Source organism: Lagopus muta, chromosome 5 (assembly GCF_023343835.1).
Source record: "Lagopus muta isolate bLagMut1 chromosome 5, bLagMut1 primary, whole genome shotgun sequence".
Classification (NCBI taxonomy): domain Eukaryota; kingdom Metazoa; phylum Chordata; class Aves; order Galliformes; family Phasianidae; genus Lagopus; species Lagopus muta.
The window spans coordinates 38,563,028-38,578,252 of NC_064437.1; the positions used below are offsets into that span (position 1 = coordinate 38,563,028).

At 39.5% G+C, this 15,225-nt stretch overlaps 1 protein-coding gene across 22 annotated transcripts in view; it reads right to left on the minus strand.

Moving 5' to 3' along the window:
* ANK3 (ankyrin 3) overlaps positions 1 to 11,979 on the minus strand; it is a 201,148-nt gene extending 189,169 nt beyond the window's left edge. For 7 of the 22 annotated variants that reach the window (XM_048946947.1, XM_048946946.1, XM_048946945.1 and 4 more), the window contains exon 1: positions 11,567 to 11,970. In XM_048946947.1, the coding sequence (XP_048802904.1) occupies positions 11,567 to 11,680 (114 nt within the window). In that variant the 5' untranslated portion in view covers positions 11,681 to 11,970. Of the gene's footprint in view, positions 1 to 11,566 lie in introns of all 22 variants that reach the window. The other 15 variants (XM_048946937.1, XM_048946932.1, XM_048946931.1 and 12 more) reach the window with 4 other exon arrangements.
* Between the last annotated feature and the right edge of the window lie 3,246 nt (positions 11,980 to 15,225).

A 15,225-nucleotide genomic window follows, 5' to 3' on the forward strand; every position in this document is an offset into this window, starting at 1 on the left:
AGGCAAAGGACTGAATATTCATCTGAACAAGAAATGCATAAAATAAATAACATTAACAAAATCAGTGGCTGATACTTAACATAAATGATTCTTTAAAAAAAAAAAATGATGGAACAAAACCCACTATTTTGAATGAGACAAACTTTATCCCACTAAAAGACACAATGTATTTCAAAGTTCCTCTTAGAGGCTCCTCAGAAGCTAAAAATAGTTGTTTTGTTTGTTGCTTTTTCTTTCCTTGCTGGTAAATTTGTAAGTTTTATCAATTTCCCCACAGTTGGTTTTTTTTTCTTTCATTTCCATATTTCTCAGTATTTCCTTAAGATATTGTCTAGAATTGTAGAATATGAATTTAACCCATAACTTTCTTTCCCTTTTCGGATATCATCTTTGCTCCTTTTTCAGACAATTATTTTCTAACCACAGCCACAGACAGCAAAGCGCCTTGCTAAAACTAGGACAGGAACTTGTCAAGAAAATTTTACCACAAAGGAAAGCAGAATGAAGCTGAATTTTGTTTTCTCTGCTAAAATTTAAGGGGTAGATATATTTTGGGTAGAAGAATGCTATTTTGAGGAATAAAAGCCATTTTTTTAATTGTTCAACTTCATATCAGAAGTATTTTAACAATGACCCTGACCCATCTGTGATTACCTTTGCAAGTAGACTTTGACAAAGCCAGGGGCTGCCTATCTGTGGTATAAGTTCACACAGCCAGACAATGGATAACATCGTTCCAAGGATTTAATCAGATACCCTTCAACCAAACTCTGCACCCTGCTACATAAAGCTAGAGGTTTTCATCATTTTGTCTCATTTCATGCCTGAATTTCTGCCCCAACAAGTCAACATCTCTTTCTGGGAAAGAGAGGATCCCAAGTACAACTGTAATCCCCCAGCAGCAGTACATCAGCAGTCACACAGATAGCTCAGTATTACTGGCCATGCATCACCTTTGTTGCTCAGAGCCAAGTTGCCCCATTCTGCAAGGAACTACTGGTCTCCCTGAGTTCAGGGGGGCTTGGACCCAGATCCCTGCAGAGATAGAACAGATGCAAGTTTTGCTACATTCTGGCTTTATCCAAGTTTGCCTGTGTGAGACACCTCAGCTTAATAAGAGCTCCTCGCAATTGAGGAGTCTGGCTTCCCAAAACTCCTTATAACCCTACAAAAACAAACTTCCAGGCTCATTGTCCCAGCTACCCTCCAGTAACTTCACTTCCCACATTTTAAATGTCCCTTTCTGATGCTTACATTCCTTTATCCTCATCTTCCAACGGATTTAGAAGTGCCATCAGCTTTTTTCATTTGCATTTGGTATTAAACAAGAATAAATGGGCAGCTTTGCTTTTGGGAAGAAAGAGCACCAGTTCTGAACAGCTTCCCTGAGGATCTTGTTTGGTCACAGCATCCCTTGGCCTTCCAACCCAAGGCACATTGTGCATGTAGTCTTTCAAGCTGAATTTATTGCATATGTTCAGTGGTTCTTCTAATTGGACCTATGACTTGACCGCAATTGAACAAGTTTAGCTTCAAGCACAAGCAAGGCACGTAGGTCAGCATGGAGATACATACATCGTAAACAACACTATATTCGTCATTTTAAATTAAATTATTCTACTTTTAATACCAGAATTTTGATTATTATTCTGTGTATCAGGTGAGTACACTCCTTTACAAACAACATTTCTCCTCCAGAATGATGGCAAGTCACCAGCAAAAATGTCCTCGGATGCTGTGGACACAGCCAAGAGGTCTCACACCAGGGCAGCATGGATCAGCTTTTACATCACTAAAGTATAAACTGTGTATGTGCAGAGTTAGCAACAACCATCCTTATGTAAGGCATGCAAAATACATCACACAGCAGGAACTGAAGAGTGTTTGGTGTTTGTTATTTGAAAACAGATTTTTAAAATGACAAGTAGGAAAATACAGAAATACTTTGCAAGGAGGAAAATCAGAGATTAAGTAAATAGCTGAAGATCAAACCAGTGGAAAAGTTGGTGGGAGAAACCCCTGCCCCTTGTTTGTTGCTTAAACAACTTAGAAGTTTGCGTTCTTTTATATGGATAGTTTGTGCTGAGTGTGCAAAACATTTATTAAGGCTTTTTTAAGCACAACCAGGCATTGTGATATTACAAAATATGTAGACAGGAAAACATCAGCTGTGAACATCAAACAAAAAACACTTTCCCATAAATGTTAAAAAGCGTTGGCTGCTCCTCAGGCTGCCCTACTTAGTAACTTTGATTGTGCACCCACTGTCAGAAGAGATGCGTTCTTCTCAACATCTTTTTTAATCCTTTCAGACCAGTAGAAAAACAGCAGTCTTTAGTTATCAGAATGTTGATGCTTAACAGCTTCAAAGTGCTGGTGTTTTCAAACTCAATCAAGAGGTATGAAAAACTAGGACTGCGAGTATCCAGTGTATTCACTAATTCTCCTTGAAGATGTTTTCTTCATTTAAACTGTAAAAATGTAATAAAGGAAGCCTTTCCCACCAACTTCTCAGCAATATTTCATAACGAGACATTTTAACCTCTTAAAGTCTTGTGCAAGAAAAAGGAAACTGTTCACAGCCACCCTCCAAAACAGTGCCCATGCCTGCCTACAAAGCCTCTTTTGAGGGGCTTCCTCAGCAGTAAGGAAAAGGCTGCATTTACTTACACAGTCTGAGGCCCTTTACAACTTGCTGCATCAAGAAGTGCTCTGCACATGCATATCTTCTCTTGTGGGGTCTTTACTGCCAGGCATGAAGAGCACTCCAGATTTATTTTCTCATGCTTCAGTCAGCAGTCTATATCTGAGTGCTACCTGTGTTCCTGCAGCCTGAGCATGAAAACACAATCTTCTGCACCAGAGATGATTGCTGGATTCACATAAATCCCAGGTGGGCAGCAGAAGAGGTTATGGACTCAGATTACCCAGATGGTATTTTTTCCACAGGTCAATGGTAAATTTAGCTGATGATATGGTTGTAAATGCTAAACATGAAGCTAGTGATTAATGAACAGGAAGCGAATGCAGCTTCAGAGATACCATGTTAGTGTCTGCAAGGAGAGGTGATGCAGTTACAGGAAAAAGAAAAAATGGCATGGTAGAAAATGAAATTACTCAGCCTGTGAAAGAATCTCACCTAAAGCGATATATGCTTACACTTATATGATAATCTGATTATAAAAATCAGCAAATGACCTAAAAATTATATACACTTGGCCACAGTGGCTTAGTTTTTCCTTTGCCTTTTTGTTGCAATAGTTCTTCATAAACTTTTGTGGGAAACTGGTGGAAATATAAACATCCAGTAGAAACAGCACAGGTTTGCTTTTCTACAGGTTGCAAGAGCACACTGGAGACCACCCCCAGATGGGTAAAGTTTGGGTACAACATATGGGACACATCAGTGGGAAGAATGACTGTCCAGCTGCCTGCAGTGGCCTCACATAACTGAAGTCACTGGCAGTTGCAAAAGTACACAGATAGGCAGTCTCAAAATCCCCAACTGCCACCTCCCCTCCCACTCTTGCCTTGTGTAAATACAAACTCATTCTCACAGTGGTTCTATTATATACATATTTTGCTGTATATAAATCCTGTAATTGTAGAAAGTGAATTTCTGTACTCAGAATACTTCAACAATCAGAGTGTATAGATGCCATGCAAATAGCTGTTTACAACTCAGTCATTAGTGGAGAAGAGTATTTATGTTGCACCTTATGGTTACCCCTCAGTCCTAGTAAACTATGGGAGTACTTGAATTCAGCTTGGTTACTAGCTGTTGTAATCTCTCAGAGTTCAGGGATTTGCATAATCATAGTGCTTACTTGTAAAACAACGACACAACAACAGCCACTTCAGCAGCTACTGGAATCCCTTTGCTGCACTAGAATCCAGCAGTTTCCCTTCCGGCTCATATTCCAGCAGAGCTAGGATGCTTAAAATCTTATTTCAAAAGCCAGTGGTCACAGGGTTAAGTATAGGACTGTAGCTCAGAGTGGAACTGACAAGATTTCAGAGGAAACAAAAAAGCAAATACTTCCCACTTTCAAAAATACAAGCAATGACATGTTACAGCTTCATCCTGCCTATGCATATGGATTTAAAGGGGTATTCTTTCAAATCAGTGTTGAATACATGAATGTAATTCAAATTTATGCAGTGCCCAGTGATTTTTCTTTCATTATGCACCAAAACAGACAGCTGTTAAGCAACCTGCTTCGAGCTTACAAACTACAATTTTCCACAAGCCATCACTGACAGTTTTGCAGAAAGGTGAACAATCAGATGCTTTCTCCTTGATTTCCACTAGCATTGTATCAGGTATCAAACTATACATCCATCTCTTCCCTCACAAATGAGGCAATGAGCAAGAGTGCAGACCTTCTGGTATTGCACAAATGACTGCTTACAGGGCTAGAACATGAGACACCCTTGTAAGAGATGGGGTCACCAGAGACACCAGGTTTAACATTACTGATAGATTTTGTTGGGGTAACCACCACTAGGCACTGTATGGCACATCACAGCCATGATAGAAACATGGATGTTGTATCTGTAGAATTTGCTGTGACAGGGTGCCAGATACCTGTTAATGAACAAAGCTTCATTTCCTTCTTGTGCTCATGAGCATAACCAGCGCGGTAACAGAGGCCTGCCTTGGATGCTACCAACTTTATCAAGAAGTAATAACTTCCATGAAGTACTATTAAACTCCACTTGGATAAATAGAAATCAGGCTATATTCTGTCTAAAGTGGAATACCAACATTTGCACAAGATGCAAACTTAAAAAAAAAACAAAAAACACAAAACATAAAGTGAATCCCTTGTACCTTCCTTTCTCTTTAATTAAAACTTACTTCCAATGAAAGATAAGGAGACTACTGAAAGGAATAAGAAACTGAGAATTAAAATTGATACATGAACTGTGATGGCACAGCAACTAATCCATTACATCTTTCCAATAAACTAATATCCAAAACTGAATTAAAAGTTATTATTAACAGAATTGAACAGTTGATTAAAAAAATTTAGGTAGAAGACATCATTCAATTCATTCTAATAAGCTATGGAAAACTTCACAAGACAATGCTGAGATGAAGGACATGCTGCAGTACAATGTGTACTGTATCTTTCAGCAACTGCAAAGGCAATATAACATTTCTGGTACGTATTAAGCAGGTATTAAACTACTCGTGCACATCTCAGAGCATGAACAATCTAACTTGGGATGAGTTCACACACACAGTCAAAGCATTCTAAATAAAAGGAAGCTTTGGCTTGCTGGTAATTGTGAATGTTTTTTAACAAACACATCCCAGAGTAATTTTCTTTTCCACTGGCAAAATAAGCCTCTCTTCTTAATCTAGCCCTCCTGTCCAATTCAGTCTTACTTAAACATATACTAAGGAAGCCTTCTGTTGGATTTCCTTTTCAAGACATCATACAGTGATTTCAGTCTCTCCAAAAATAAAACCAAAAGTCAAGCTCTTCTGCAGAGGTCAGTCATGAGCCACCACGCTGACCAACAAAGCAGCACTCCACACACATACCACATGCAGGCAGCAGATGTATCAGAATAGTTTCTGATCCCAAACACAATCCGTGGATACCATGGCCTGATCTGCAGAATGCATGAATGCCCAAAGCTTGCACATCTAGAGGATACTCAATATCTTTAAAAACAAGGACAGTGCTGTAAGTTGTCTTACTCACACACACTGAATTACCCTCTCAAGGCATCTATCTTTTTCCATCAAATATGTAATGTGTTAAGCTAAGTGAGATAACTGAAGTTGGGAACAATGCAGGGCAGTTGTATTCCCCAAATTGAGCTCATTACCTTAAAGCGCCCCCACACACCCCACTTTCACTGACTGCATTATTTGGTTGAGCTGCTGAAAGATTTCCAAGTTCACTGTCTCTCTGGGCACAAAGAAAATCTTACGGCCTGGTTCTCTGCCCCCTTCACAGACAAGTCCTTTGCTTGAACCACTACTGCTGTGCCCTTATTACCACCCTAGTGGTCTCAATAGCTGTGTGAACAATTGAACACTAGCCAATCCAGCTCACTATTGTCCTTTTGCCCATTTAAATCAATATGGTAAAACATCAAGCTTTGCATATGGATTAAGTTGAGGGAAATATTATTTTTTTGCTTTTAAGTACAACTCACAACTTGTCCAGCCACATCACATATCAACAATGGACCCAGCTTGGACCCAGCTCAAGTCAAACAAGTGCTGACTGAGCCTAATGCTCGCTTTCAGTGTGCCATCATCCCCTGTATTCACAGTAACTGAGCAGGCCAGAAAGAGTCCTCTTCCCAACTGGTCTTGCATTCTTCCAGTTGATTCCAAATAAAGAGTAAGTATGATCTCCTGGGTTGCCTCCAATGGCCTGCTGTTCCCAGGTTCCCTGAATTTTGACCCACAGTAACCAATATTTAGTGAATGGGCAAGAGGAATCATATTAGAGCACCTTTTACTTAATCCAAACTCATCAATTCAGGCAACTGAAGAGCATAATAACATTCAGCAGTACTTTGACTTTTAGCACAGGGATGAATATTCATAATCACATGAAGAGACGTTTATCTTTTAAATCTTTCCTTTTACTTCTAAATCATTCATTTTCCCTAGAAGAGACATTTTCTTCTACTGTTCTTCTTCTCAGCTCTCCCCCTCAAAAAAAAAAAAAAAAAAAAAGCAAAATAATAACTGCTAATAAAGCCCAGCATGGGTGGAAAAGACAGAAGACTAGAAGACTAGAAGACTCCATTAATACCAGCCACCAGCCACACAGTTGAAACAGTATTGATTTACACTCACCGAGAGTCAAGCTCTAAATCTAGCCATTTAACAATCTTCCTATAAGGAAGAGACCATCTATTAGTCTTCTCTCTTCCCCATTTCCTCTCACCATTAGCTGGTAGCATTAATTAGGTATAATGTGATTTACAACCCAAACTGACATCTGCATAATAACTGTAGGTTATCAATTGTGATTGCCCAACCTTGAGGTATCAAGGCCGAAGAAAATGTAGGAGTATTGTAAACCTGCTTAAATAAAATGTAAGTTTCTAACAGTGCAAAACAATTTCCGGGTTTATAAGCAAGCAGGCAACACTGATCAGTGCCCATTTCAAATAACGCTGTAGGGCTACGCACACAACAAGGCAATACAATCTTTTCATTACTTTTGGGGTCATCTTCAAAGTAGGAATTGGTTTTGGTCAGTTGAATTGAAACACGCTTTCAATACCAGATCTCCAGCTGATAAAAAAAAAAAATAAAAATCAACATTGCCCCTAAGTTTCTCTCTAAGTGTTCTACGATTCTTTTAATGTTTTTTGCTTGTGACAGAGCATCAGGTCCAAAATCAAGGACATGATCCAAATTCTCCTAGCACCTAGGCAAGATTCACCAACTTCAACAACTTTTCCTAATCTGCATCATCCTTTTATTTGTCACAGACAATACTCCCAGGTATGGTAAAGCAACGTCTTCCTGGTTTGTGCCTTAACACAAATGAGTTAAGTCAAAATCACGTGTTAACAACATGTCTCCACTATTGCTATGTACAGCTGTTGAGAAATCATGAAACAGATTTTGCTATTCCTGAGGTATGTCTGAAAGTTACAAGACAAACAAGTTTTAAAATCCATCACAACTTACACTTGCTTTCTGAGTTTCAAACTTTTAAGCTCAAATTTCAAAGTTCTACCTCATAGCTACTAGGCCTCGTTGCATGTGAAAATTACACCAATACAAATTGCTTTTTAAACCCACACAGCAATCCACTGCAGGAACACATACCTGCCAGACAAGTTTGTTCAATCTGTTTCATTATCATCATGATCTAAACTGAAGGAGCCACTTGCACTGAGTCTAGCCTGCACACAAACCCACTGCTCACGTTCAGTATGTGGGTGCAGACAAATTTTTCAACTTCTTAAGACTCAGACTGAGTCCCTGTTGCGGCTGAAATCTGTAAAAGACATTTGAGAGCCCCAAGAGATGTAAAGGGAAAGGGACCCAGTGGGTTTCCCAGCCAGGATGCAGCACTGAATGCCAGGGTCCCCCTCCTTGGGATGTGCTAGCAGCACTGCTCACCCCAGCAGGCTTTCTGCAGCCTCTCACAACCTCACCATCCACCACATACCCTCAGGTTGGTCACTGTTGTCCAGGGCAATTTTCCCAGGAGGTCTGAAGTTTCAGCAAACACCTTCAAACACCCCAAGTCTCAAGACAAAACAACCAGGATTTGCAACATTAATATCTGTTCTGTTCCTTGCTGCATACAAGTTTGCAGCAGCAGAGAATGTGACAGCAGCAGCCTTTAACATCTCGGAGACAGCAGCAGAGAAGCTCTGCACCATGATCATGCTATTCTGCGTCTCCAAAGAACATGCTGGTTTCTGAACACTACATGCAAATGGAAAACACTTCAGCCTTACTGAATATTGCATAAAACATAAATCATTGAGTATGCGCCAAGACCTTCCCTTCTCTTTTACTATATACTGACCTAAAAAAACCCACATAAGGGCATCAAAATTTCACCTTCATTATAGAAACGGCACTGAAGTAACTGATTTGTTTCCAGACATTATTATAGGATAAGCAAATTCTACTTTTTACAATAAGTAACACAATGGAACTGCACTATACAGAATCCAGCAAACCATCCTATCAAACACTCTGTTAAAAGTGTCTTAGTTCTGAGATACCATTTAAAGCAGGCTGCCCTTGGTTGTGCCCAAAACACTTGCAGTGTAGGACACTGCACAACTATCCAGAGGCAGAATTGCTTGAAGCTGTAAAATAGACCTGAGCAGAACAAATGGGAAGCCCGTGCAATGCAGATCTTTCACTGTTCTTGCCAAAAGAAAAAGCGTGGTGGGCCCTTAGCATGCAGAAGCACAGATTCTCTACAAAGAAAATGCAGCAATTTTTAAAATCTCAGCATATAATACAGTTTTGTTTTGTATATATGTTTTAAAAGGTCATTTCTCTCACACAAGTATTGAAGAAAGACTTGATAGAAACATTATTACTCTGTAAATTGCTTAACCAGACAAAAGCTGTGAATATTAACCTCAGACTGCAATGCTAAAGCTACGTGGGGGCATAAATCAGCATGACTGTTGCTGGTATCATCAAGCCTAGGACACTGGGTGTTCCCACCAATGCTTTCCAGCCATTGGATGCCTTAGTCGCCTCACTGTATAAATTATCCAGAAACATTAGCGCTCACTGCTATTGCGATGCACCTAGAAGACCCTAAAGGAGATTTCTGTATGCTGCTTAAGCAAAGGGTTAGCTTTGTGCAGTATCATGTGATCAACAGAAAAAACCAACCCTGAATACTGCTTGTGGGTGGTGCAGAGGAACAAGAAGTGACTCACAACTCATAGTGGAAAAAATGGGGGGAAAATGTTTTAAATAGTCAGGAAAGTACAAAATGGCAAACCACAATTATTGGACTTCCTACGCCCCACATACTGGGTTGCAAACCATGCCTTTGCTAAGAGTAGACTGATGCCCAAATATGTGTGTTAAAATTAAACAGTTGCTGGCTTTTGCCTCATTCTTCTAACAGTCTCTACCTGCCCTGAATTTGCAACAAAATCCAGAAGGTAATTGTAAAAAGCCAACAAATTCCAGTGTGACATGATGAAAAAAAAAAAAAAAAAAGCCTTTGAAGGGGTGAAAACTCTCTTTATCTAAGAAGAGGAAGTAAGATGCTGAAATAAAACAGTGGAAAAAAATCCAGGCATTTGAGATTAATAGGTTGATATTTAGCCATGTGCCACTCTGGTTGCTAAGAGATCTCCCTTCTACAGCACTGTTTTGTATAAACAATAAAGCATTTTTGTCCACAAAGCAATTGTCTCACCTCACTGAACCAAGAGCCTCTCACTGCCACATCCCTTCTATATTGCTCTAATTACAAACTGTGAGAAAGCACCCTCACACAAAGACCATCCATGTATACAGTAAGGCATGTCATTGTGAAACTTAAGCACATTAAGTACAATGTGGTCTTCCTGCATCGCAAGCAGAGTTAACAGAGAGACTGTACATTTTATCCCACAACCCATAGGTAAATATGGGTTGACAGCCAGTCCTAAAATGCTTGAATGCTGTGGCTGTTTCCAGCATGAGGGGGTGGAATACCACCCTGCTACATTACAGACCTACACAGAATTATAACAGCAGACAAGAAAAATATTGCTAATTAAGGCCAGCTTCAAACAGGAGAGCCTCAAAGACAGGATCTTATTTTCACACTCATTTATATTGGAAGATGATTCAGAAGATCTTTACGTATATTCACCCAGAAAAAATATGTACAGCTAACATGCTGCAGTACATTCACTGCAGCCATCTAAACTGCCTCCTAATGTGTTCACTAGAACAGAAGGCAGTGGGTTTCTTAGTGCTTTTTATTATGTATAACACTGCCATCACAGAGAAATAAGGGAAAAGGGCAGGGAAATGCTGACTCTCACACAACCAAAAGATGCACATATGTTAGAGGAAATCTACATGTCATTTAGGAAGCACATGCGCTGCTTCTCTGAGCATATGAAGATTATCCAATCCCCCTTAGGGGGGTTTCACAAAAGCACACAGAAATACTACATGCCCAGGTTTCTGTTAAGAAAACCAGCTTCTTGACAAACTGCAATAAAATACAACCAAAGACAAGAAATCATGGCCCGGCCTTATTTCTGTGGAGTAGAGTATAAGGTGTCATTCTTAAGGACATATCACAGAGCAGCCAAAGTGAGTGTCGTGAGTGTCTCTTTATCTGTCATTATACCACAAACTGTAATTGTTTTGCTTGATAACTCAGAGAAAATTAGTGGGACTTGAATCATGTACAGGCTCCTTAACTGAACAATGAGCAATGCAGTGCCTACTGAAATTTACAGGTCCCAGTGTGCTGGAGGATTCTCTGCATCCAAGACAAATCTACAGCAGAGAGAAGCCGGGCTGTGAGATCTCAGCCGCATATTTCCCTAACAAAAGAAAGTTGCTAATAACAGATTGCTGCGGCTCAAAACTTAACACTGTTTCACCCTTAGAAAAAAAGAGAAACAATAAAACACCTTATTTCTCTAACATTACCCCAAAAATGTATGTTTCAGAAGGCAAACATGTGACACAGTCCAAACACAAAGAAAAGATATCTGCCTGCACACACATTCCCCTTAAGTACATGTATGCAGGGCTAAACTATGCTGTGAAACCCTTGAGAAAGCTGCGCATTTAGCCTTACATCACGGTTACAAACTACTTTCAAGTCACAGACAGTTTGCATATCATGGAAACACGAGTGATTTATCTGTGAAACAAATGCACACCTTCTGCATCATCCCTGCAATCAACTAATACCCGATTAAACATTCAATGGCTATGCAAAGCCCCCAGTTGCAGTTATCAATGTCATTTTACAATGTTAACAAATTACTCCGACAGCAGCCACGTTACATGCAAGAATGAGCTAATTGAAACAAAAGAAATCCTGTCAGAATTTGGCACAGATCTAGATACCTTTTTCTTCCGATCCCGGGATCTTTTCCTGTGTTTTCTTTTTTTCTCAGTTTCTTCTTCAGCATTAATTTCTAAATCCCTGTTTTTCTTTAACTGTGATGCCGCGTGAGCCATAATGCATTAGAAATCCTTTACAACAATGCTCCCTTGTAAAAGGTGATTTCCTCGGGCACCTTTAACCAGCCCTTACAGCAAATGTTCCAGTGACTGGAAGGAAATCTGTGACCAGAGCCAGGAACACATTCAGGATTCACAGATCTCACAGAAGCTTGCATTCACTACAAAAATACATAGTTGCAGATTTCTTCCTGTACCTTTCTGTACCTGAATCTTTACAAAGCGGTGCAGCCATCGTAATGCATTTAACGTAATGAAAAAGACAGCTGGGACAGAGAAAGCTATATTATGGCTGTATCCCCTGCCACCAGCTGGAAGTGTCTAAGTGACTCCACTGAAGGGGGAATGCTGAAAAGCAAGGCTTTCTATTAAAAAAATTCCAGAACAATAACATATGTTGTGTTATATTTTCTTCACTCATCATGAACTAGATTTTTAAAGCCTATTGAAAAGAATAGCATTAATGATTTACATTTCTCAACCAATTTTGCAGGGTAAGTCATTTAACCTGTAATGAAATGGAGCAGCTCCTACTTTAGGTTAACTGCTGATGGTGACAAAAAAAAAAAAAATAATAAAAATTTCTTTTTGCCATGGAGACTCTGACTGCATTATGCAGAAAACAATGCATGCATTGCCATATCTTAACAGTGTGTCCTTTATACTCATTTTTCAATTTAAATACATTTTGTGAGAGAGGATTACAGAAAGCCCCGTTGTCTTTCCTCTTTTTTTTCTGTTTTAAACATACTTATTACAAAACATCATATAGAAAGAAAGATGTGATCATGCTAGTATTTGAAGCAGGAATTTAATTCATGGAGATTTCCTGAAACCATCATTTAATGTGGTAAGAAAGAGGAATTGACACTATTTCCATGTAGTTAGAAACGCACTTTTAGGATTCTGTGTCAAGGCTCACTTCAATCATCTTACTATTTTTGCCACCTGAGTCCTCAATGACTGCAGCTTTTGAATATTCATTACAGGAGGTAAGATAGCAGCAGCGTTACAGGCCTGCAGGAGGATCTTTCACTAGTATGAACATAAAGCAAGCATCTAGTAAATAGGGAACCATATTTTCCCTATGTAAATATGAGCAACCAGCAGCTTGCCTAGAAATTGCTGGTTTTAACCTTTCCTGGTATTCCTAGTAGATAGAGTACCTCACAGTAATGAAGATCCACATTTTGAGTCACTCTGATTTCTTTTGGATAAGAACCAAAAGTCCCCAAAAAGCAAAGCTAGTATATTTTAGACAATATAGCATGACTTTTCTGAGGGAAAACAAATCAAAACAGAACCAAAATTTGTACTGTAAAAAAAAGAAGTTAATTTATATTTGAAGTGCAATTTGCAAAATCATACTGAAGTGTCAGAATTTAGCAGAAAACCCAGAACCGTCTCATAAAGTTATCAGTGCTCCTGCCTGGAACTTGAGAGAGAATTTTCTGAATTCAGGCTGTAAGGTCCATTAGGTGCCATGCATCCATTGCATCAGTTCTCACATGACATGGCTAAGAGCAAAATAACCTTTTTAAATCTCCAGAACTGAAACTATTTTGAATACTCTGTATGTTATTCAAAAGGCAGCACATAATGAACTGTTTGTCTGTTCATGGGCTAATAAGCCAGGTTTTAAACACTGCTTATTTGGGGATGCCTTTTAAGAAATGCTTGAGGATGGAGATAAACCACAGTTATGTGACCTTAAGAACCTTTCTTCCTGGTACAGTTAAACAACAGGTTCCTGTATCTAAGACTCACTGTACCTACCACACTCATACCACTACATACCTCTCCCTACTCCTCCCCTCTGAAGCACTTTGGAAGACACATGTACTGACTTTTGAAAGCTGTGGCAGAAGGAATGCTGCCCTTTAGCAATGCCTGGTGTTACAACAGAAGTAGCAAATTCCTAATTCTCTATGTGCTAGAAGCTTGAATGATCATTACTGCTGTTCTTAGAGATGCAAAACGTGCATCTGAATGATGTTCGGAGCATGTTTTCAACTGCAATGCAAGGAGCATAGCAGCAAACAGTCAAAGGACACATTCAGGCATCTATCTGGATTGAGGCCCAGCTCCTCAGTGAAGCACAAGGCATCAGGGAAGAGAGTCCACTGCATTACAGGAGCCCTACAGCAGTAGGGAACCGGGCATAATGGATGGCACAAGGGGCTGGAGACGTTTTCTCGAGGAGGTTGGTGGAGGAACAGTCAGGGAAACACAAGGCTGCCTTATGGTTGAAGCAAAATAAAAATCATACCTAAGACTTCGCTTTCTAGCTCACAGGCTGCCTACGTGACCTTGGAATTAATGGTCTCTGAAGTTCAGGTCTTCCTCTGTGAAGCCAAGTTGACTTGTGTCCCCTCTCTGGCAGAATGCAGTTGCTAGCAGGGAAGTGCTCAGAGAATACAGAAGGACCAGAATCAGAAATACATTCAACAGGACTCAATAGAGTTTGGCCTCTTCCACTTCTGGCATGTTTCCATTTGGATTTGGAGGACTCAAGAGCCTTTGCCTTACAAAACCAACTTCCCGTTTGAGCCACAGATGATGTGAATATGCAGTAATTCATCACTTCCAGGCTAATCCCGAGATGTTCCACAAACCCTTTAACCATGCAGCCTGCAATTTATGCCTAAATAACCTCATTAAGTGAAAACACAATGAATTTATGATGAAGTGTTGTATGTTTAAAATACTTGAAGCACACTTTTTGAATCAGCAGCAGAGAGATTAATCTCTCCATGGTCCACGGGCAGGTAAAAAGCCTTAATGCCACCTCATGTATGGACCATATGACCGTGCACAGAGAAAGCAGCCCAATCTTGTATTAATGAGAACTATTCTAACAAATTATGATAAGTGAACTTGCCCAATCCCCTGAGATACACATAAGTGCAAGGGTTTTATCTGTCAGGCTTCTCCCAAGTATCTTTTCAAGTAATTAACCAACTGGGCCAAACATGCACGTGCTGTTATTATGTGGATTACAACTCCAGCTTCAACTGTAGATTCCAAACTTCTGAATTAAATTTCAAGGAGAAAGAAAAGCTAGAATTTCAGGAAATTACATCTTAGCTATTAAAACAGAAGTAAAAAATAAAAAAATAAAAAAATAAAAAAAAAAAAAGAAGAAAAAAGTTTCATATAGAAAAGAGATTATGAAAAAGGTGTGAGTAAAAGATTCAGGCCCCTCTGGAAAAGAGACCATATACACAGAACGTCTGCTTTTGGGGAAACGGTGAATTGCTGTCATCATTCACTGGGAGGTGATAGGGCACTGCCAGACTGATAGTTGGATGAAGTGTGAAGGTTTTCATGCCAGATGTCATAACTCACTTCAAGGGAATTAGGTGCTAGAAAACTTCATTAAGTGCTTTTTTTCAGACTTCAGTAAAATAATTAAGCTATTTGATTTCACTCTTAATTACAAAGTTAATGAAATGCCAATGACTGTTTCAGTACAATCCACAGGGTCCTGATAAAGTTATGGAGAATGATCAACTGTATCTTACTTCAGCACTGGGAAAATT